The sequence below is a fragment of the Bos grunniens genome, chromosome 7 (assembly GCF_055505025.1).
Source record: "Bos grunniens cultivar Pamir isolate PY7600 chromosome 7, Bosgru_T2T1.0, whole genome shotgun sequence".
Lineage (NCBI taxonomy): Eukaryota > Metazoa > Chordata > Mammalia > Artiodactyla > Bovidae > Bos > Bos grunniens.
In genome coordinates, this window is record NC_141171.1 from 9,443,485 (window position 1) to 9,468,661 (window position 25,177).

General features: G+C 40.7%; 1 protein-coding gene across 1 annotated transcript in view; it reads left to right on the forward strand.

Moving 5' to 3' along the window:
* Positions 1 to 13,149: 13,149 nt before the first annotated feature.
* The window catches only part of LOC147368299 (adhesion G protein-coupled receptor E2-like), a 41,994-nt gene continuing 29,966 nt past the window's right edge, over positions 13,150 to 25,177 (forward strand). Inside the window, 10 exon segments of the mRNA XM_086413552.1 lie at positions 13,150 to 13,237; positions 13,615 to 13,761; positions 15,516 to 15,650; positions 18,036 to 18,082; positions 18,185 to 18,262; positions 18,643 to 18,820; positions 23,962 to 24,069; positions 24,254 to 24,439; positions 24,442 to 24,473; positions 24,659 to 24,838. Of these exon segments, the coding sequence (XP_086269678.1) occupies positions 13,150 to 13,237; positions 13,615 to 13,761; positions 15,516 to 15,650; positions 18,036 to 18,082; positions 18,185 to 18,262; positions 18,643 to 18,820; positions 23,962 to 24,069; positions 24,254 to 24,439; positions 24,442 to 24,473; positions 24,659 to 24,838 (1,179 nt within the window).

Consider the following 25,177-nt stretch of genomic DNA (forward strand, 5'->3'; position numbering starts at 1 on the left):
TCCTTCCAAAGAAATCCCAAGGCTGATGTCCTTCAGAATGGACTGGTTGCATCTCCTTGCAGTCCAAGGGACTCTCAAGAGTCGTCTCTAACACCACAGTTCAAAAGCATCAATTCTTTGGCGCTCAGCCTTCTTCACAGTCCAACTCTCACATACATACATGACCACAGGAAAAACCATAGCCTTGACTAGATGGACCTTTGTTGGCAAAGTAATGTCTCTGCTTTTGAATATGCTATCTTGGTTGGTCATAACTTTCCTTTCAAGGAGTAAGCGTCTTTTAATTTCATGGCTGCAGTCACCATCTGCAGTCATTTTGGAGCCCAGAAAAATAAAGTCTGACACTGTTTCCCCATTTATTTCCCATGAAGTGATGGGACCAGATGCCATGATCTTCATTTTCTGAATGTTGAGCTTTAAGCCAACGTTTTCACTCTCCACTTTCACTTTCATCAAGAGGCTTTTGAGTTCCTCTTCACTTTCTGCCATAAGGGTGGCGTCATCTGCATATCTGAGGTTATTGATATTTCTCCCAGCAATCTTGATTCCAGCTTGTGCTTCTTCCAGTCCAGCGTTTCTCATGATATACTCTGCATAAAACTTAAATAAACAGGGTGACAATATACAGCCTTGACCACCTCCTTTTCCTATTTGGAACCAGTCTGCTGTTCCATGTCCAGTTCTAACTGTTGCTTCCTGACCTGCATACACATTTCTCAAGAGGCAGTTCAGGTGGTCTGGTATTCCCATCTCTTTCAGAATTTTCCACAGTTTATTTGATCCATACAGTCAAAGGAATAGTACATTATAAAAATGAAAATTGAAGGAGTAATAGAGGACTTAAAATTTTTTAAACAAAATTTTAATTAAAGAATGATAAATCCCATGGATGGAGGAGCCTGGTAGGCTGCAGTCCATGGGGTTGCGAAGAGTCAGACACGACTGAGCGACTTCACTTTCACTTTTCACTGTCATGCATTGGAGAAGGAAATGGCAATCCACTCCAGTGTTCTTGCCTGGAGAATCCCAGGGATCGGGGAGCCTGGTGGGCTGCCGTCTATGGGGTCACACAGAGTCAGACACGACTCAAGTGACTTAGCAGTAGCAGTAGCAGCAGTAAAAATATATCTAGGACTTTCTCTGGTGGTGATGTGGGCAGTGTGGGGTCAGTTCATTTTCGGATAGTTCCTTGATCCAGCTTACTTTTCTCAAGATCTATAGGCCCCTTTCTATGTCGTCAGTACTAACTACAGAGTTTTAATCTATTGCACCCGTCACTTCCAAGGAGGTTCCCTCTGTTCTGGCTTTTTCCTGTTTGCTGGTCTCTTCAGTGTCTAATTTCCATCCTGACACAAGGGGGCAGTGGTGGACACTTTTTAAGGCTCACTTGTGAGAGGTAACAGGCAAGAAGGCCAGGGGTCTCCAAAAGGAGGAAGTAGCCTGCAAGTGTCAGACATTTTTATCTCTCTTAAGCGGCAGGAGGAAACCAACTAGCAATATTTTTTTCCTTCTCTATACAAATTTAAAAGGAGGTTTCTCTTAAAATACTGTGTTGTCATAATGATACCTGGTTTCACCTGAAGTTAACTATTCTCAAACCTTGAGATAACCAATGCAATTTTCTTACAGAAATGTTTGTCTTAAGCTATGCTAATGTGTTATGCATTTACCCCAAACTCTGTCTTCACGTCAATTCCGCCTCATGGCTCAGAACCTACTTGACAAACCAGTATGTTATACTCAGATATTGTTCCCCTAATCTATGTAAATGAAACTATTTGTATGGTAATCTGTCCTTCTACAAGATTCAAGTTTATCATTTTATGGCCCAGGATGAACCATTTGGTGCCAAGATTATCCCAAAATGCATCTTATGGGTGAAGGGCCTGGTGCCATTCTAAGTTTTAAGACATTCCTTTCTTTCATTAACAGACTGCTAGTGACTATATAACATCCAGCTGAAAACTAGCAGGGGGGTACTTTTTCTGCCCCCTTCTGATGCTTATGTCAGAAGCTTTCACTATCTCCTTTATACTTTAATAAAACTTTATTACATAAAAGCTCTGAGCAATCAAGCCTCATCTCTGGCCCCGGATTGAATTCTTCTCCTCCGGGGGCCAGGAATCCCTGCATCTTTTTGTTCAACAACAGCCTTTCACTTGTTCAGTCATGCTGTGGGGAGGGAGGGATGCTGCAAACAAATAACGCTGGAGTGTGCTCGCAGTGTGTCAGCCACACTGGGTTTGCCCTCACTCACAGCGTGTGTGCTTTCCCTGTGTATACTGCTTAGGCTCTAGGTTGCTCTGCCAGGAACTGTCTGAAGACAGCCCTGGGTTGTATGCACTTCCCAGGTCTAAGGTACTCCGGTTCAGGTACTCCAGTAGTCCTCAGAGGCGCAGACTCGGTTGGGCCTGCATTTTGTGCCCTTTCCAGGTCCAAGCAGCTCAGGTGTTTGGCGAGCACAGTCACTGCAACTTATCACCTCCCCTGCCCCTGCCGCTTGGTTTTCTGGGTGTACAACCAGCACACCTTCTCAAGCAGATGTTTATTCCTAGAATGTTGATTCCTAGATTCCTAGAATGTTAATGTTCACTCTTGCCATCTCCTGTTTGACCACTTCCAATTTGCCTTGATTCATGGACCTAACATTCCATGTTCCTATGCAATATTGCTCTTTACAGCATCGGACTTTGCTTCTGTGACCAGTCACATCCACAACTGGGTATTGTTTTTGCTTTGGCTCCATCCCTTCATTATTTCTGGAGTTATTTCTCCACTGATCTCCAGTAGCATATTGGGCACTTACCAACCTGGGGAGTTCCTCTTTCAGTATCCTATCATTTTGCCAGGTTGTGTTGCAACCTGGCCAGCTGACTGTGAATTTGCTAACAAAGGACAGGGTTGGCAGCTCAGCCTGTTTTTACACCTTCCTCTGAGCAAACCCACATCCAAGGTCAGGGTGAGTGGCCGAGAGGAGCTACCCCACGTCGGAGGTCAGGAGCATTCAAGCCCAGTCCCTACTCTAAGCAATGCAGCCCACCCCTCCCTGTTCAGCCCCCGCTTGTTGGTAGTGGATGGGCTACTTCTCCACTGGAAGTTGCCCTTAGGCACGTAATCTGTGGGTTTTATTTATTTTTCCTTCTGGTTGTTTTGCCCTCTGAGATTCCAAAACTCCCCACAGACCCGCTGGTGAGAGGGTTTCTTGGTGTTTGGAAACTTCTCCTCTTTTACAGCTCCATCCCTAACTCTTTTGTCTCTCTTTTTATCTTTTATGTTTTCTCCTACCTCCTTTCAAAGACAATGGGCTGCCTTTCTGGGTGCCTGGTGTCCTCTTCCAGCGTTAAGAAGTTGTTTTGTGGAATTTCCTCAGCATTCAAATGATCTTTCAATTAATTTTTTGGGGAGAAAGTGGTATCCCCATCCTATTCCTCTGCTATTTTCTGTGCTTTTTTTTCCACACATGTTACTAAACAGCCTTATAAACAAATGTAGACACTCATAGCTGACTATAAACTTGAGAGAGCAGTGGGGCTCTGGACAGCATCCATTATCTTTGGTAAGAAAGGGATTATGTTATATCATTTGCTTTTAGGGTAGTTTGTTATGCAGCAATAGCAAGCTGCTACTTGATCATTATTTTATAATGATAAAAGTGAATAGAAGTAAGAGCAAAGAGAATAATCTGCTGCTGATTATTCCTGGCAGTTTTCTTATATTTGAAGCAGTGTTCTTGGTTGCTCTGTTATTTCTGTAAAAATAGTGTTTCAAAGGACTCATTTCCCAGTCACCAGAAGCAGTTGAAAGAACATGTTCATGTGTGTAGGAAGGCTGGTACTATTGACTCATATGAATGGAATGAATCTTTGTGACCCCATGGACTGTAGGCCCCCAGGCTACTCTGTCCATGGAATTTTCCAGGCAAGAATATAGGACAAGAAATAAATCTAGTCCTATATTAAATGTACATGTACTGAAACTTAATTTCTCATTCATTCAACAAATAATAACAGGACATTTGCTAGAAGCCAAAGAGTTCTGCTAAGTCACTTCATTAGTATCCAACTCTTTGTGACACTATGGACCATAGCCTGCCAGGCTCCTCTGCCCGAGGGATTCTCCAGGCAAGAATACTGGAGTGGGTTGCCATTTCCTTCTCCAGAGGATTCTCCCAGCCCAGGGATCAAATCCGCATCTCTGGCATCTCCTGCACTGGCAGGCAGATTCTTTACAACTAGTACTACCTTATATTATGTTTGCTTATATCAAATTCTTTGCTTTATTAATATTGACTCAATAATTTTTTTCTAATTATTACTATTGTACATATTTCAGTTAGTTTTCAGTGATCTAATCATTTGTTGAATACAGTTGTATAATACCACTCTATTTAACTGAGTTCATTATCTCTGTCAATCATTTTATTTCATAGTTTCTCATTTTCTTAGATTTGTTTCTATGTAAGTACACATCTTGGAGAAGGCAGCGGCACCCCACTCCAGTACTCTTGCCTGAAAAATGCCATGGGTGGAGGAGCCTGGTAGGCTGAAGTCCATGGGGTTGCTGAGGGTCGGACATGACTGAGCGACTTCACTTTCACTTTTCACTTTCATGCATTGGAGAAAGAAATAGCAACCCACTCCACTGTTCTTGCCTGGAGAATCCCAGGGATTGGGGAGCCTGGTGGGCTGCCGTCTATGGGGTCGCAAAGAGTCGGACACGACTGAAGCAACTTAGCAAGTACACATCTATTCACATATCATTTTGAGAAATTAGGGCTGATATTACAAATGAAAGCCCTGCTTCTCTGAGACTTGCATTATAATGGTGAGGTACAACAAAATAAAATATATATGCATATGACCTACAACCCCAGACATGAATCTTGTGAAGAAGATCATTCAGAGTTAGAAAATAAACTACATGTTGTGTGAAGAACTTAATAACATGGTCTAAGGGGACCTTTGTACAAAGCAAGAGCCAGGAATAGAGTGTTTCCACTGATTGTTTTCAAAAGAGATAAAAAATGTGAAACCAGGAATAGCAAAGAAAAGATGACACTTAAGGAAAATAAAAGAGACTTTTCTCATGTCCTATAATATCATATAAAATCCAATTGTTCAAATAAGTATGAAAGAGCCACGGGGGTGGGGGGAGCCTTCTACTGCTTCATATATATTATGCCCAATGTGATTGTACTTTGCATATTTCCTTTGGTGACATATTGATTTATTTCCTTAGCATATTTTTCTCTTGGAGCTTTGAATCTACAAGTGATTGATACCATAAAAATATCACTGCTTTCTTCTACTAACCAAATTTATTTTATTCTTTTATATACTTTCCCTATCTATCAAGGAGCTGTAAGAATTGGAGTGAAAAGAATTTTTTTTTCTTTGTCATCATTTCTCAGGACCCACTTGAGCTATTAGATCTCTTTTCATGTTTATTCATGTCCAATTTCTCTCTCCCTCCCTCTCTCTCTTTCTCTGTCTTTTCCTGTTTATTGAGCAGATTGTTTCTGTTTCCATTGATATAGGACATAAAATGAGTACGCCAATCTGTATCCTCAACTTTATTTGTCCATAAGAAACGTACGAATTGGAATTTCAGTTACCATTTCTACATTCTTTGCAGAAATGATGTGATCCTGTCAGATTGAGTTATACCCACTTGTATTAATAGATTAACCACAGAAGCTGAGTATGAGAAAAGTATAGTAAGAACAGCACAGGAAGCAATGGTCTGGTGTGTGTGTGGGCAGAGGGGTTTGCATATGCTTGTGTGTGTGTGTGTGTGTGTGGTGAACTGAAATCAGTCCTCAGTGGTACAAGCCAGGTCTCGTATCTCCCACATTGCAGGCAGACACTTTAACCTCTGAGCCACCAGGGAAGCCCCGTATATTCCAAGGTGACCCTTATAATACAGAAGTCAGAATTCAAACAAGAGATGGTGTTTAAGAGGACATTGATTTCAATTTACAGGATGCCTTTAGTTCAGTTCAGTCGCTCAGTCATGTCCGACTCTTTGCGACCCCATATACTGCAGCACGTCAGGCCTTCCTGACCATCACTAACTCCCGGAGTCCACCCAAACCCATGTCCACTGAGTCGGTGATGCCATCCAACCATCTCATCCTCTGTCATCCCCTTCTCCTCCTGCCCTCAATCTTTCCCAGCATCAGGATCTTTTCCAATGAGTCAGCTCTTCGCATCAGGTGGCCAAAGTACTGGAGTTTCAGCTTCAACATCAGTCCTTCCAATGAACACCCAGGACTGAGCTCCCTTAAAATGGACTGGTTGGATCTCCTTGCAGTCCAAGGGACTCTCAAGAGTCTTCTCCAACACCACAGTTCAAAAGCATCAATTCTTTGGTGCTCAGCTTTCTTCATAGTCCAACTCTCACATCCATACATGACCAGTGGAAAAACCATAGCCTTGACTAGATGGACCTTTGTTGACAAAGTAATGTCTCTGCTTTTCAGTATGCTGTCTAGGTTGGTCATAACTTTCCTTCCAAGGAGTAAGTGTCTTTTAATTTCATGGCCTCAATCACCATCTGCAGTCATTTTGGAGCCCAGAAAAATAAAGTCTGACACTGTTTCCACTGTTTCCCCATCTATTTCCCATGAAGTGATGGGACCTGATGCCATGATCTTTGTTTTCTGAATGTTGAGCTTTAAGCCAACTTTTTCACTCTCCTCTTTCACTTTCAAGAACAGTCCCAAAAAGAGAACTTGCAGCTCTGCCTCTTTTGAGAATCCAAGCAGCATAAATTCTGAAACTTGTGTATGGTTTCCTGGTTCCATATTGCTTATGAGATTTCTAGTGGCTCAGATGGTAAATAATCTGCCCGCAATGCAGGAGACACAAGTTCAGTCCCTGGGTCAGGAAGATTCCCTGGAGGAGGGAATGGCTATGCACTCCAGTATTCTTGCCTGGAGAATTTCATGGACAGAGAAGCCTGGCAGGGTACAGTCCATGGGGTCACAAAGAGTTGGACATGACTGAGCAATCAACGCACATGTTCAGAGGAATGTAATTGGTCTACTTTCTCCTGGGTACAGTCAACTGTGAGTCAATACTGTACCTAAACTCATCATTTCCCCAAACTGTCTTTATCTCAAAAATTCTTTCCTCCACAAAATCAAGAATCTGTTTTGAAATGTCTCTTGATTATTAAACTTTTTTATCTTGTTTTCCCCATTGATTCATATAAAAATTCACAAATGAAAGTGGCCCATTGTGCTACTCCATATTTTCCAGAACCTATGAAGATGCTGTGGCTCACCAGATATTGTCAGGGAAACATTCATGTCCTCCAATCCAGGGAGGACATGATGGACAAATTTGAATGATGGACAAAATTGGAAGATTCCCCTAAAACAGTGAGGAGATGGGGCCACTCATGAAAATTCTGCAAGACAATTGTGTTTTCTCATACCCTGAGTTTGATGAGACAGACTTGACTATACTGAAGAAAAGAATTATGTAACTTTTTGGGACTTCTGAAAGTGAATTCCCATAGGGCCTCTTTAAATACAATATTCTTTGGTCTTTCTTCTCTAATGAATGTGATTCTTAATTGCTAAGACATTAAGAGAAAGCAAATGCTTGTGCCAGGTTTTCTCCTTTAGGGTGCACATGGGAGCTTCAGTCATTTCTCCTATCTCACTGGACTTCTCAGAGTAGTTTCCAAGATGCAAGATATCATTCATAAGAGACTACTATCAACAATTATATGCCAATAAAATGGACAACGTGGAAGAAATGGACAAATTCTTAGAAAAGTACAACTTTCCAAAACTGGACCAGGAAGAAATAGAAAATCTTAACAGACCCATCACAAGCATGGAAATTGAAACTGTAATCAAAAATCTTCCAGCAAACAAAAGCCCCGGTCCAGACGGCTTCACAGCTGAATTCTACCAAAAATTTAGAGAAGAGCTAACACCTATCCTGCTCAAACTCTTCCAGAAAATTGCAGAGGAAGGTAAACTTCCAAACTCATTCTATGAGGCCACCATCACCCTAATACCAAAACCTGACAAAGATCCCACAAAAAAAGAAAACTACAGGCCAATATCACTGATGAACATAGATGCAAAAATCCTAAACAAAATTCTAGCAATCAGAATCCAACAACACATTAAAAAGATCATACACCATGATCAAGTGGGCTTTATCCCAGGGATGCAAGGATTCTTCAATATCCGCAAATCAATCAATGTAATACACCACATTAACAAATTGAAAAATAAAAACCATATGATTATCTCAATAGATGCAGAGAAAGCCTTTGACAAAATTCAACATCCATTTATGATAAAAACTCTCCAGAAAGCAGGAATAGAAGGAACATACCTCAACATAATAAAAGCTATATATGACAAACCCACTGCAAACATTATCCTCAATGGTGAAAAATTGAAAGCATTTCCTCTAAAGTCAGGAACAAGACAAGGGTGCCCACTTTCACCATTACTATTCAACATAGTTTTGGAAGTTTTGGCCACAGCAATCAGAGCAGAAAAAGAAATAAAAGGAATCCAAATTGGAAAAGAAGAAGTAAAACTCTCACTATTTGCAGATGACATGATCCTCTACATAGAAAACCCTAAAGAGTCCACCAGAAAATTACTAGAAATAATCAATGACTACAGTAAAGTTGCAGGATATAAAATCAACACACAGAAATCCCTGGCATTCCTATACACTAATAATGAGAAAACAGAAAGAGAAATTAAGGAAACAATTCCATTCACCATTGCAACGGAAAGAATAAAATACTTAGGAATATATCTACCTAAAGAAACTAAAGACCTATACATAGAAAACTATAAAACACTGGTGAAAGAAATCAAAGAGGACACTAATAGATGGAGAAATATACCATGTTCATGGATTGGAAGAATCAATATAGTGAAAATGAGTATACTACCCAAAGCAATTTATAGATTCAACGCATTCCCTATCAAGCTACCAACAGTATTCTTCACAGAGCTAGAACAAATAATTTCACAATTTGTATGGAAATACAAAAAACCTTGAATAGCCAAAGCGATCTTGAGAAAGAAGAATGGAACTGGAGGAATCAACCTACCTGACTTCAGGCTCTACTACAAAGCCACAGTTATCAAGACAGTATGGTACTGGCACAAAGACAGAAATATTGATCAATGGAATAAAATAGAAAGCCCAGAGATAAATCCACGCACATATGGACACCTTATCTTCGACAAAGGAGGCAAGAATATACAATGGATTAAAGACAATCTCTTTAACAAGTGGTGCTGGGAAATCTGGTCAACCACTTGTAAAAGAATGAAACTGGACCACTTTCTAACACCATACACAAAAATAAACTCAAAATGGATTAAAGATCTAAACGTAAGACCAGAAACTATAAAACTCCTAGAGGAGAACATAGGCAAAACACTCTCTGACATACATCACAGCAGGATCCTCTATGACCCACCTCCCAGAATATTGGAAATAAAAGCAAAAATAAACAAATGGGACCTAATTAACCTTAAAAGCTTCTGCACATCAAAGGAAACTATTAGCAAGGTGAAAAGACAGCCTTCAGAATGGGAGAAAATAATAGCAAATGAAGCAACCGACAAACAACTAATCTCAAAAATATACAAGCAACTCCTACAGCTCAACTCCAGAAAAATAAACGACCCAATCAAAAAATGGGCCAAAGAACTAAATAGACATTTCTCCAAAGAAGACATACAGATGGCTAACAAACACATGAAAAGATGCTCAACATCACTCATTATCAGAGAAATGCAAATCAAAACCACTATGAGGTACCATTTCACACCAGTCAGAATGGCTGCAATCCAAAAGTCTACAAATAATAAATGCTGGAGAGGGTGTGGAGAAAAGGGAACCCTCTTACACTGTTGGTGGGAATGCAAACTAGTACAGCCACTATGGAGAACAGTGTGGAGATTCCTTAAAAAACTGGAAATAGAACTGCCTTATGATCCAGCAACCCCACTGCTGGGCATACACACTGAGGAAACCAGAAGGGAAAGAGACACGTGTACCCCAATGTTCATCGCAGCACTGTTTATAATAGCCAAGACATGGAAGCAACCTAGATGTCCATCAGCAGATGAATGGATAAGAAAGCTGTGGTACATATACACAATGGAGTATTACTCAGCCATTAAAAAGAATACATTTGAATCAGTTCTAATGAGGTGGATGAAACTGGAGCCTATTATACAGAGTGAAGTAAGCTAGAAGGAAAAACACCAATACAGTATACTAACGCATATATATGGAATTTAGAAAGATGGTAACGATAACCCTGTATACGAGACAGCAAAAGAGACACTGACGTATAGAACAGTCTTATGGACTCTATGGGAGAGGGAGAGGGTGGGAAGATTTGGGAGAATGGCAATGAAACATGTAAAATATCATGTAGGAAACGAGTTGCCAGTCCAGGTTCGATGCATGATGCTGGATGCTTGGGGCTGGTGCACTGGGACGGCCCAGAGGGATGGTATGGGGAGGGAGGAGGGAGGAGGGTTCGGGATGGGGAACACATGTATACCTGTGGCAGATTCATTTTGATATTTGGCAAAACTAATACAATTATGTAAAGTTTAAAAATAAAATAAAATTGGAAGAATAAAAAAAAAAAAGAAAAAAAAAAAAAAAAGAAAGCATGAAGGAAGTGAGCAGTCCCAGAGGGGCTGCAAATTTGATACCAACAATGGAAAAAAAGTCCTTTCCTCCACATCATCACTAACACTTGTTCTTTCTTGTCTTTTTGTTATTCTAACAAGTGTGAGGTGATATCTGATTTTTATTTCCATTTCATTGATTGGTGATGTTGAACACCTTTCCATGTACCTGTTGGCCATTTGGTAGTCTTCTTTGGAAAAACATCTATTCAGTCATCTACCCATTTTTTACTCAATCACTTTATTTGGTTCTTTTTTTTTTTTTTTTTTTTTGCTATTGAGTCATATGAGTTCTTTATATATTTTGGGTATTAACCCCTTATGTATGTATGATTTGTAAATTATTATCCAATATTGTAGATTTTCTTTTCATTTTTTGGATAGATTCATTTGCTGTACAGTCTTCCCTGATAGCTCAGTTGGTAAAGAATCTGCCTGCAATGCAAAAGACCCCGGTTCAATTCCTGGGTCGGAAAGATCCTCTGGAGAAGGGATAGGCTACCCACTCCAAAATTCTTGGGCTTCCCTTGTGACTCAGCTGGTAAAGAATCTGCATGCAATGTGGGAGACCTGGGTTCGATCCTTGGGTCGGGAAGATCCCCTGGAGAAGGTAACAGCTACCCACTCAAGTATTCTGGCCTGGAGAATTCCATGGGTTGTAGAGTCCATGAGGTGGGACACGACTGAGTGATTTCACTTCATTTTGCTGTACAGAGCTATGTAGTTTGATGGAGTCCCACCTCTCTAGTTTGCTTTTGTTGCTTTGCTTTTGCTGTCAAATCCAAAAAAAAAAAAAAAAAAAGTTATTACCATGACCAATGTCAAGGAGCTTATACAGTATGGTTTTTTCTATGAATTTTATGATTTCAAGGTAGCCTGATTTTTGTAATTAGCAAATTCAGCCTCAAAGAGATTGAGTGATGTCCAAAGTTCTATAACTAATAAGGTAGTATAAACAGACTATGTCTAAAGCCAAGGAGTTTTTATTCTTCAAAGAAATAGAACGACAAAAGGAAATTATTAAACATAAAGTTAAGATGAAAACTTTTGTTATGGACATTTTACTGCAATTTTTTTTAATGAGGGAAAAGAAAATTATATGATTTTTCATCAAGAAATATTCTTCATCTGCTCAAAATAGTCTGAGTTATTGGTAATAAAATAAATTATTCCTAGCATATTTGAAACAATGAATGAAAAAAAAAAAGAAAAAATCTACAATATTCTAGAATACTAGAATTCTGGGTGATTCCCCCCCCCCCTTTTTTTTAACTTTTTCCCTGTTTTATTTTTTTTTTAAGTTTTTTTTTCTTTTTTTGGTCTTTGAATTCTGGTGTGTATTTTTTTTTTTTAATTTTATTTTATTTTTAAACTTTACATAATTGTATTAGTTTTGCCAAATATCAAAATGAATCCACCACAGGTAAGTATTGATGTATTATTTAAAATTTGGGAGAAAGTAAATTTTATCAAAGAAAGGAAAAGATGTTGCAATTACTGCACAGCCCTTACTTGACCCTGGAAGTATCTGAAAGATTCCTTTGTGAACTTGCATGTGTGTGTCTCAGGGAGATATGCAGACTCTTGAACATGGAGAGGAAATCTGGCTGATGCTTTAACTGGATTCCAGCTCCTTCCTTGGACTACACTTGTCAGGTTGAGGAGTCTCCCATCCTCATGTCTTCTCCTTCCAGCACTCATTCCCATATGCCCCCACTCACTCCTCCCTATCCCTCAGCCTTTAATATGGGTCTCCATCTGAGAGGAGGAAATCTCAGTGATCAGATGGGGGCCAAACAACAATTCTTCAGGTGTGCATCCCTCCCCCTTCCATTCATATCCTTATGTTAATACTACCCACAACCTGGATCTGGGGCCTTAGAAGGGAATGTCAAAAGTCTGGATAAGAAACTCTGACCTGGGAAAGACCAGTTGTCTACCCTGACTGATCATGACCGTGTGAGTCCTTCCAGGCTTTAAACGTCTTTGGCCCCCTGACTGGAAGGAGATCATATATGTACAAGAGCCAAACATTCTATTTCTGAATTTTTACTAAGTTGCTGTTGTTTTAGCATTGGTGTCCAGCACTTGCTCTATGGTTCCCTGACCTATTCCAAGGGGACCTGGCTCATGGGCACCTTTCCTCCTAAGTTTAGGAACAGGGAGAGGTAAAATGCCAGAGAACACCTGCAGTGACTCAGCTGTGAGCTGCTTCCTCTTTCCTATGCATAACAGGCTCTGATAAAACGTGATTTCTACAGAAGTGGAGAGAGCAAGTCTCCCCTAGAGACATCCTGGGGAATCTCAAGAAGTCTTAACATGAGAGCTGGGGGAGTGCTTGATGAAGATTGTAGGGTGTACTAGGACTGCTATGACTAAAGTGGAGATTGAGGGGATCAATGTGTAAGAGCCTGATCACCTACCCCTAACCTCAGCTGTAAATGATGGATATCACTCTGGACCATTCCCCAGCCATAACTGCCTCCATTTCCTCAGCATCTTGGGAAGCCTTCAGTGTCACTGTCACTCACAGTTAGGAATGACTTGAGCTCAAATGCATGTCCCTGATGATGCAAACAGCAACCAAGAGGATGGTCCAGAACCAAGTCATTTTTTCTGTCTACCCCAAAAGGCCTGCAGTGAGGAGGCAGACCTCCTTCCAGTCCCCATATGACACAGCAGAGTGTTTGAATCAAGGTACATGCAGATAGTCAGAGAGCAGGGATGAGCAGAACAGTAAGCCAGCTTTCTGGAGCAACTGATGCTAGTTCAGCCTAACCCTACAAGAGCTAATGAGGAGCTGAGTTAGTTCAGTCTTGTGTCAAGATCAGGATGGAGGTGAGTGCCATGTGAATTCACAATGGAATTCATACCTTTGAGAGGTGACATTTTGTCCTGTTGTGTTCCAGATATCAACAAGTGTGGACCATCATGGAAAGTGTCCTGTGGAATATATGTAGACTGCCAGAACTTTAACAACACACAGCGTCAATGCAAAGGAAACAGAACTCTTTCTCAAAAAGAATTTGAGAATGAGTGTACTACGAAAACCTTTGGTAAGAAGGAACCCATTTCTTTCATTTCCTCATTCATTACGTTTGGCCACTTACTCTAGGCCACAGAGGTCTGTTCTCAGCGCCTACTGGTATCCCCTCTCTCTCCAAACCCCAAGGATCAGAACCCCACATAGAGTGTCATTTCTGCAATACTGGATGCCCCCTTGACATTTGGCATCTTATTTTCTCAAATAAACAGAACAGTGGTATTCAAGACATTTCAGGAGTTGATGTCCAGTGCAATGAGTCCCAGGAAATTATCTGTATTCTTCATCATTAATTGCCAAGATGAGACCTTTCTCACCTGGATCCCATACAGATTTGAGCAAGCTAGGGGTCCTTTCAGACTCTTCTGGAATGATGGACCTGAGAACTCTGTCTAGAAATGTTGGAAGGGGGATATTCAAGGGTGGTCCCATCTTCCCCAGCCAGCCCTGTCCCTGGGTAACCTTACCCAGTTCCTTGGCCACTCAGCCTTTGTCTATTTCACTATGAAAGTATCCACCATGCCCCTGACCAATAATTTCTATTAACAAGCCTATGGGAAACTCAAATGACTGGGACCGGGAGGATGTTATGTCAGAATGGGTAGATGACATGAACCATACCACATATACTCAAAGTGGCTCCCATTTGGCATAGATGGAAAGAGAGAGTGTCACTGGGCTTCATTGTCCTGGCCCAACTCTCTACTTAGGAGGTCAACAAAGGCCCTACATTGACTCAGACCACTTGAGCCTTGCACAGAAGGAGCCCACAAGTTTGCATCCCTAGCTGGATGCCCAGGACAAAGAAGACAGAAACACCAGCCACTCCTCATCCATCAGCACCTGCTTCCTTCTTCAGCCACCCAGCCCTCCCACAAAGCTGGCCTCACTCGGATGATGAGTCTTACCATTTAATTTCAGTTTGGAAAACGCCTTCCAAGGGTACAGGAAGTGGATCCTCACAACACCAAGTCTGCATGGATGGAAGTAGACCTCCATTGTATCCCCAGTCTGGTCCCCAGTGTCCAGGAGCCTCTGGCCTGTTCTGGCATCATCTTTACACGCCTCACCCCTTCCTGAAAGCTTATTGATGGTCCTGGCTCAGGGATGGGTCTTGGACCAGCTTCATGGAGTTAGAGTCTGAGCTAGCATGGATGGGAGAGCACTATTCTTTCTACAAATGTGTAGCACATGAGGTTCCACAGGGGCTGTCTATCAGTGACTGATCCCTCAAGAGACCTGAGAAATGGAGGGGAAGTGTTGATTCCTTGATTCCAAGTAAAGTACAGGAGCCTCAGGAATGTTGCTCAGAGTGATGGGCTATAGAGCCAGAGCCATCCAGTAAGAAGGCAAAGGCCATGGGTATAGTGGTTGCAATTAGAGCTCAACTCTCTCCTCTTTGTCATCTCTGTCTTTCTGCCACAGAACTGAATATACTACTGCTGAAGACAATGAACACTGCAGTCCAGAACCTTAAAAGTGAGTCTCTGCACCCAGCTCCATTGGTGACATAAGCTTGAGAGTGTATGCCATGGTCTGGGTCCTCTCACCAATAAAATTGGGAAAGGAGGTTTATTCTGCAAGAATATCCTCTAAGGATACTAACAGCTGTTACTCTTCCCCATTACGTCCAGAGTTTTCTGAGGCTTTTCACTTCCAGTGGCAGCCATTCAACACTTTCCTCCCCTCCTCTACTATTGGGCCTCTAGCATGAAGCTGACTTCCTCAGTTTCTTGGGTCTTCTGACCATGATCTTCATCCACACAGCCTCTATCATAAGTCATTGTGCTCGGTGGTGCCCTCCAAACTCCAAATGTGTTGATGCCAACACCTGTCGCTGCATTCCAGGATTCACATCTTCAACTGGGGAAGTCCTCACCAGCCGCTCAGAGACTTGTGATGGTACAGAGGCTTGGGGGTGGCATTAACTTGTGGGTGGCATATGCTTGGGGGTGGTATATAGAGATTGTGGGAGGACACAATGGGACCTCCAGAGCCCTCAGCCATTGGAGCAGCTCAAAAGTATTTTAACAAGCATAACATAAAAGTGACAGCACAGGAAAGTATGAGGGGAGTTGGTAATCTTGTTTTCATGATCAGTTGGAAGAGGGCTGAGAGCCGACACAGCAGAGCTGGGCTATGACACAGGCTCTTTGACAGTTAGGAAGTTGTTTTCCTCTCTGTGCATTATTTGCTAGTCTGTAAACCAGAGGTAGTCGTTGTACCTACCCCATATGGATGAACTTAGATTTAATATTTACCTTAGTTAAGAAAAGCTAAAGTTTCAGTTCAGTTCAATTCAGTTGCTCAGTCATGTCCAACTCTTTGTGAACCCATGAACCACAGCACGCCAGGCCTCCTTGTCCATCACCAACTGCCAGAGTCCACCCAAACCTATGTCCATTGAGTCAGTAATGCCACCCAACATCTCATCCTCTGCCGTCCCCTTCTCCTCCTGCCCTCAATCTTTCCCAGCATCAGGATCTTTTCCAATGAGTCAGCTCTTCGCATCAGGTGGCCAAAGTATCAGAGTTTCAGCTTCAACATCAGTCTTTCCAATGAACACCCAGGACTGATTTCCTTTAGGATGGACTGGTTGGATCTCCTTGCAGTCCAAGGGACTCTCAAGAGTCTTCTCCAAAACCACAGTTCAAAAGCATCAATTCTTCGGTGCTCAGCTTTCTTTATAGTCCAACTTTCACATCCATACATGACCACTGGAAAAACCATAGTCTTGACTAGATGGACCTTAGTGCAGAGAAAATTGTCAACACATGAGAGCTATTATCATCATTCATAGTGTTACACTATTATTATTATTATGGCAAAAAGAAAGGGGGGGGGAATAAATGGACCGACAGAAGGAAAGAAATTCCCAGGAGGAAGCTCAGGCTTTCTCACTATCTCAAGCTCACCAGGAACTCCTCCCCACTGACCATTGTGGTTTCCCACATCAATCCTCACAGCAGACCCAGGATGCTAGCACACTTAGATTTTTTTCCCCACCTTCTCCCACTTTGCCCAACTGTCATATTTTATTCTAGGAGTTTTACATTTTCAAGGCAGAATCTTTTTTTCAATAATCATATTTGGGCCCAAAGAGCTTAAGTTATATATCCAAAGTCACACATTTAGTAGGGTCATAGAACCAAGATCCAGATCAAAAATTTAAAGACTTTATTTTCAACAATATAGAATCATAAGGGAAATTGTATTGCTTAAAAAGTTAATAAGATGGTACATTTTATGTTTTATGAATTTTACCACAATACTAAAAAGTAGGGGAGAATTATACAGTTTTTACAAGAAATAATCCTTGTCTACTGATAGTAGTTTTTGATGGACATTTATTGCTACTAAAGAAAAATATTCTGAATATGTGCAATATGATGAGAAAAAAATTTTGAAGAAATTTCCAGGGATCTGTGTAATGGACATAAGAGTGATTTTCTTTCTTTCTTCTTTTTTTATGTTTTAAATTATCTTTGTTTTCCAAGTATCCATGTGTTACTTAATATTTTTTATAAAAGTAGATTTTATCAGATTTTGTTATCAAAAAAGGTATTTGACTGATGTTCAGTCTTTCTGTCACTCTAGAGGTATTCCCAGAGTTTCTTTGATGCATTTGTATGTGTGTCTCATGGAGATTTGTAAACTGCTGAACATGGAGAAGAGATATGGCTGCTAGTCCCAGCTCATTCCTAGGAGCACACTTGTCAGGTTGAGGAATTCCAGATCCTCATATCCTCCCCTCCTCACACCCCATTTCCACTATCCTGCACTCAATTCCATCTCATCTCATCAACATTTAAGACAGGTCTCCAGTGACTGCCACTATCTAAGAAGACAGGAAGAAGTCTCAATGCCCAGTTAGAGGTTGAATTTGAATCCCTCAGTTGTGCATCCCTCCTATATCTTGTTCTGTCTTACTGAAGACCCTCCACCTGGGTCTGGGGCCTTAGAAGGGAAACCCTTAGGTCCAGAGATGAGGACTCTGATCTGGGGGGACCAGACAGCTGCCCTGACTCATCATGATGTTATGAGTCCTGTGAAGCCATAAAGTCTTTGGTTCCCTAATCAGAATATACAGGATCGAGCATTCTGTTCCTTCTTTTTGATTCATTCTTACATTCATGGTTCTTCTTAAACTGTTATTCTGAGGAACCAAATATTCAGGGATTAATGTCTGGGATGGTACCTGGCCTGACCTGACCACAGATCCCACTCACAACATACACACACACAAATGCTCTCACCCCTAATGATCCACCGTACTGTTCCCTGCAGAGATCTCCATCCACACCTGGACCGCACCCTCAAGTATCAACAGCTCGGTGAGTGGCCCAGCAGACAACACGCAACAGGAAATCCCTCCATATAGCCCACCTATTTCCCCCAAGTTCTAACCTCCTCATATTCTCCACCCCCCCCCCCAGATGCTCTCCTGCTTCTTCAACAGAGTCCAGAATCTTAGTGAAAATGTGGAGCCAGTCCCTGTCCAGGACACTATCCAGGTAAGGGTAGGACCCAGGGAGGCAGGTGGAGGCTTCCCACAGGTCCTGTGGGAAAATCTGGTCCAGGAGGAGATATTTCAACATAATGGTGCACTGCTCCGAGGCCCTGCCATGTGTAGTCACTCCCACATGCACCTTTTAAAAACCTTTAATCTTGCAGCCCCTGAATATTAGGTTTGCATCATCCTTGGCATTCATGTACAAGATTGACCTCTGAATGGCTGGATTCCAGATGCAAAGACCACCCAAAGAATCCTACCTGGCACTGCCTTTATCCCTCAAACAGTTTCCAATCTCTGTTTTCTGTGAGTGAGTGGGTAATGGCTTCATACAACCTCTCAGGTATGTGATCTACTGGCTCTGTGTCCTTATCTCCACAGAACCTCATACAGGGGGTGGATGAAATGCTGGAGGCCCCCCGGGACCTAGAAACCTTGCCCAACTCAGAACAGCACCTTGTGGCCTCTAACCTGCTCATTGGCCTGGAAACTGTCTTGAGAGGACTGAGCAAGTCCCTGAACAATGAATCACTGCACTTCAGTTCACCTTCAGGCACAGGTAATTACCTGGAACAGCCTCCAGGCTCCTGCTCTGCTCATTCCTGGTTCATTCCTTTCCCAACCTCACTAGAGCCCAGTGACCAGGGTTGTATTTCAAGTTGACCTCATAAACAAAAATAAATTTTAAAAAATAAATAAATTATTGTGCTAAGCAAAACAATAAGACAGAGGAAGACAAATACCCTGGTTTCTCTAATGGTTCAGATGGTAGAGTCAGCCTGCAATGCAGGAGACCTGAGCTTGATTGCTGAGTCAGGAAGTTCCCTTGGAGAAGGGAACGGCAACCCACTCCAGTACTATTGTCTGGAGAATCCCATGGGCAGAGGAGCCTTGCAGTCTACAGTCCGTGGGTTGCAGAGTCAGACACAACTGAGCCACTAACACTTTCAAAAAACTATACAAACACCAAGGTCATCAACATAGAGAACAGATTGGTGATTGCCAGAGACAAGGATAGCAGTACAGGAAATGGTGCAAAGAAGTCAAAAGGTACAAGCTTCCAGTTAAAAATAAGTTACTGGAATGTACAACATGGTAACTATAGTTAATAGTACTGTACTGTGTATTTTAAATTGCTATGAAAGTACATCTTAAAAGGACTTACCACATAAAAATTTGGAACTCTGTATGATGACAGATTTTAGCTAGTTTTTGTGGTGATTGTTTTGCAATATATTCAAGTATGGAGTCACTATACCTGTCAATTATACCTCAGTAAGAAAAACATAAATGAATAAAATTATATACAATATACACTTTCATTGTAAATAAATTATAAGCATAAAAATAATGATAATGAAAAGTTTAAGACAAAATAGAAATGGTTACAAAAGGGAAAATTTTTAATTTGGAATAACATAACTTTCTCATGTTATTTGTCATGTAGGTATAATCTGTTTCAATTGAGTATTTGTTTTGTTTAGCACAATTATTTATTTACTTTTTTAAAATTTATTTTTATTTATAGTAGTTTCAGGAGTGCAGCATAGTAATTTGGTGTTTTTACAGAATACACTTGATTACAAGTTCTTACAGGACAATGGCTATATTCCTTATCCTAAACAATATATCCCTGTTGCTTATCTATTTTAAACATAGCTGCTGCTGCTGATGCTAAATCGCTTCAGCCGTGTCCGACTCTGTGGGACCCCATAGATGGAAGCCCACCAGGCTCCCCCATCCCTGGGATTCTCCAGGCAAGAACACTGGAGTGGGTTGCCATAGCAGTTTGCACTTATTAATCCCATAACCCTAGCTTGCCCTTCCACCCTACCATCTCCCTTTTGATAACCACTAGTTTCTTTTCAATATCAATGAATCTGTTTCTGTTTTGCATATATTGGTTTATATTATTTTTATATTTCACATAGAAATGATATACAGTATTTGTCTTTATCTGGCTTATTTCACTAAGCATAATACTCTCTAGGTCCATCTACAATGTTGCAACTGGCAGAATTTCATTTTTTGCTGTGGTAGATTAATATTCTATTCTACATAATCATCACATCTTTTTATCCCATTCCTCCACTGATGGACACTAAAGTTCACAATTTTAATCAAAGTGTAAAATCTAGTAGCATTTAGTACATTATAAGGTTGTAATCGGAGAAAGCAATGGCACCCCACTCCAGTACTCTTGCCTGGAGAGTCCCATGGATGGAGGAGCCTGGTGGGCTGCAGTCCATGGGGTCACTAAGAGTCGGACACAACCGAGCGGCTTCACTTTCACTTTTCACTTTCATGCATTGGAGAAGGAAATGGCAACTCACTCCAGTGTTCTTGCCTGGAGAATCCCAGGGACGGGGGAGCCTGGTGTGCTCCATCTATGGGGTCGTACAGTCAGACACGACTGAAGCAACTTAGCAGCAGCAGCAAGGTTGTAATCATAACCTCTATTTATAAAATAACTTCAACTCTCCAAAAGTAAAAACTGTAGCCACTAAGCAAACACTCCTCAATCCTCTGTTCCCCTGGTACCTGCCAACCACTGATTTGTTTTCTGTCTCTATGAATTTGCCATGCTGGAAATTTTGTATAAATAGAATTAAAGATATATGACCTGAATGTTTAGCTTCTTTCACCTAGCATAATGTTTCCAAGTTTCATCCATGTTGTAGCATGTATCAGTATTTCATTCTTTTATGGCTGAATAATAATGTATTGTACATGGATGTACCTCCTTTTGTTTATCCATTCATCCATTGATGGACTTTGGCTGACTGCCACCTTTTGACTGTTGTGACCAAAGCTACTATGAATGTGGTGTTTCTTTTCTGTGCACCTCACAGCGTATGGGAAGTAGGATCTTAATTCCCTGACCAGAGACCAAAACTGTGTCTCTTGCATTGTAAGCATGGAGTCCTGGAAGCACTGTACCACCAGGGAAGTCCCTGTAGCATAAGTTTTGATTTGAATAACTGTTGAATAAAGTTCTTTGGGGCACATAATAGGGTGTAAAATTGTTTGGTGATGTGGTAGTTCTATTTTCAGCTTTTTGAGGAACCACCAAACGAGTTTTCCACAGTGGCTTTTTCTTCATTTTACATTATCAACAGCAATGTATGAGGGTTCCAATTTCCTCATCCTCAGCAACACGTTACTTCCATTTTGCTTTCTTTTTCTTGTAGCCATTCTAGTGTGTGTCAGGTGATATCTCAACATGGTTCTATCTGCATTTCCCTAGTGACTAAGATGTTGAACCTCTTTTCATGTCATTGTTGAATTTGTCTATATTTTATTGGAGAAACACCTACTCAGGTATTTTTCTTTCTTTTCAATTTCAATTTTTTTACATTTGGTTGTTAAGCTATAAGAGATCTTCATAGATCTTAATTTAGATCCTATCAGATATGTCTTTGCAAATATATTCTCCCATTCTGTAGATTACCTTTTCACTTTTTTGTGGTCTTTTCACTTTAATGAATAGATATTTCCATTTTGATGAAGTCCATATAATCTATTGGCACTTTTGTTGCTCCTGCATAATTACTCCATATCTAATAGTCCATTTCCAAATCCAAGGTCAGGAAGAGTTACTCATGTGTTTTTGTCCTACTTGTTTTAGTTTTAACTTTTAAATGTAGATCTTTGAGCCATTTTGACCCCAAGGGGTCTTTGACCCATTTCTTTATTAAAATTTATTATATGAAGTAGGTCACTGAATTCCTTCATTGCTTGTGGAAAGCTGGATGTCTCATTGTTTTGTTTTTTTTTTTTAGTATTATTTATTTTATTTTTTTTTGTCTTATTTTTTTTTCTAATTTTATTTTATTTTTAAACTTTACATAATTGTATTAGTTTTGCCAAATATCAAAATGAATCCGCCACAGGTAGACATGTGTTACCCATCCTGAACCCTCCTCCCTCCTCCCTCCCCATACCATCCCTCTGGGTCGTCCCAGTGCACTAGCCCCAAGCATCCAGTATCCTGCCTCGAACCTGGACTGGCAACTCGTTTCTTACATGATATTTTACATGTTTCAATGCCATTCTCCCAAATCTTCCCACCCTCTCCTTTGCCCATTGATGGTCTTGACACCCCTTTGTGAAAATCAACTGACCATAGATGCATGGATTTATTCCTGGATCCTCAGTTCTGTTTTACTGCTCTGTATTCATATAGCAATTTCCCACCATTTTGAATACTGTAGGTTGGCAGTAAGTTTTGAAATCAGAAATTGTAATGCCTCCAAATTTGTTTTTCACCTTTAAGATTGCTTTGTTTATCCAGGTCACTTGCAGTCCATTATGGATTTTAGGATGAACTTTCCATTTCTGCTGAAAATTAATTTAATGATGTCAGAATTTTGATACAGATTGCATTGAGTCGATAAATCATTTTGGGGACTGTTGAGATCTTAATATGATGGTTCTGATCCATGACCACAGGATGTCTTATGATTTACTTAGAGTTTCTAATTACTTTCAACAGTCTTTTGTAGTGTTCAATATACAAGTCTTGAGTTTCCTTGGATAAAATTTTTCCTTATATTTTGTTGACTATTTGTGTATCTATGTTCAAATTGACATTGGTTTATTGGGATTGCTGTGATGCATTATCTTGTTTTGTTCTTGGGATAATGATGGTCTCATAGAACTATTTAGGTAGAGTTATTTCTCTTCTATTCTATAGAAAAGTTTACAAAGGATTAGTATTAATTTTTTCCAGAATGCCTGAGAGCATTCACTATAGAAGCCATCTGTTCTGGTCTTTTCATTTTGTAAAGTTTTGGATACTGATTCAATCTACTTATCTGTTACTGGATTGCTCTGATTTTCCATTTTCTTAAATCAACTTTTTGTATTTTGTGTCTATAGGAATTTCTCCATTTTATTTAGGTTGCATTTCATGTTGTTGAATAATTGCTCATATGTTCTCTTACAATCCTTTGTAAATTTAAATGATATATATATATACCACTATTATTGTACCAAATGATATTGCTTAAAACAATAATATCATTATTTATAATATACATTATTATAAATATTATTTATATATTATTGATAAAATGATACATAATCATTTATATATGTCATATGATTTAGATATTTTGACATCATATTTAGATATGTAAATCAATGATAAAAATATATCATTTCCTGAGCTACCACAGAAGCCCATATAATATACATTATGTAATATATAAACTGTCTACATATTTATATAATATATTAAGGGGCTTCCCTGGTAGCTCAGCTGGTAAAGAATCTTCCTGCAATACAGGAGACCCTGATTTGATTCCTGCATCAGGAAGATCCCTTGGAGAAGGGATAGGCTACCAAGACTAATATTATTGAGCTTCCCTAGTGGATCAACAGTAAAGGTTCCAATATTAATCCAAAGTTTACAATGCAGGATACCTGGGCTTGATCCCTGGGTTAGGAAGGTCTCCTAGAGGAGGGCATGATATCCCACTCCAGTATTCTGCCTGGAGAATCCCCATGGACAGAGGAGCTTGGCAGGCTACCACCCATGGGGTTGCAAAGTTTTGGACACGATTGACCAAATAAGGGCAGCACACAGCACATAATATATTAAAATACTTATTTTTATGTATGCAAATAATGGTAGTATGTGTACCATCATAGCCACAATTACTAATCTAACTCCCTTCTATAACCCTCACAACTCAGAAATGTCACTGAAGGCACTGGATAAAGAAGATAAGAATGTCACCTTGATTCAGAATAACATAAAGATGATACTGATCTGGGATGCAGTGCATGAATCTAATGACTCAGGTAATGGTTGTGGCAGGGTACAGATCCCTAGGAATTCAAAATGGAACATGATACTCAAAGAAGCAATAAACAGAAATGTATACTTTAAAGGAAACTATAGGTGATGGTGGGGCCACAGGGAAATAATTAATTAAAGGAGGAGTCATGGATACCCCAAGATATCAACCTTGCCTTTGTCCTGCAGGTCCCATTGTGGTGGGCCTTGTCTCCATACCTGGGATTGAAAAGTTGCTGGATAAAGTCCCCCTGATTGTGGACGCTGAGGAACAGGCAGTTCCACATGAGACACGTGGGGAATTGCTGCAGGAAATTCCCCCTATCCTGCTGTCAGATGTCATATCTGTTTTTATCAGCAACAGTAACACACAGAACTCAGTTCTCCAGTCAAATTTGTCTTCAAACATGTGAGTCCTGAGGGGATGAAGCTATGGGTGTGGGAGAGACCTGAGTCCTGGGCACAGCCTTTGTGCTTCAGGGATGTCCATCACGGGTGCATCATATCCCAAGGAAAGTCCATCATGAGCTAGATTTGGGTCAGCATTTCTGAGCAACAGAACCACCAGCTCAAACCTACTTCCTGTTTCTACAGTCAAGGACCCCTGAAACAAAGGGGAAGGTGCACTGTGTCTTCTGGGAGCAGGGCCAGAATGGAAGTGGTCATTGGGCAACCAGAGGCTGCAGGACAATGGACAACAGAGACGACAGCACCACCTGCCAGTGCACCCACTTCAGCAGCTTTGCTGTCCTCATGGCCTACTACGATGTGCAGGTGACACCCCTCAGAGGGGCTGCATTCAATATCTTGATGTGGAACAAATTCTAACACATGTAAAACCTGAAAAAAATACCGTCTCCCAGTTATCGCACATCAGTAATCTGGCACGGTATAGCAGGGATGTCTGCTCAAGTTCTTCCAAGGCTGAAATCATTCTGTCAGCCTGGACTGCATTCTGATCTGAGGTTTGCAGTCCTCCTCTAACCCTCTAGTTTTGGGCACAATTCAGTTCCTTGTGATGGTAGGACTGAGGTCTCCTTGACTTCCTATCTGACAACAGGTGTCCATGTTTAGCTCTTAGGGGCTGTGGGGATTTTCTCCCTGGGACTTGGA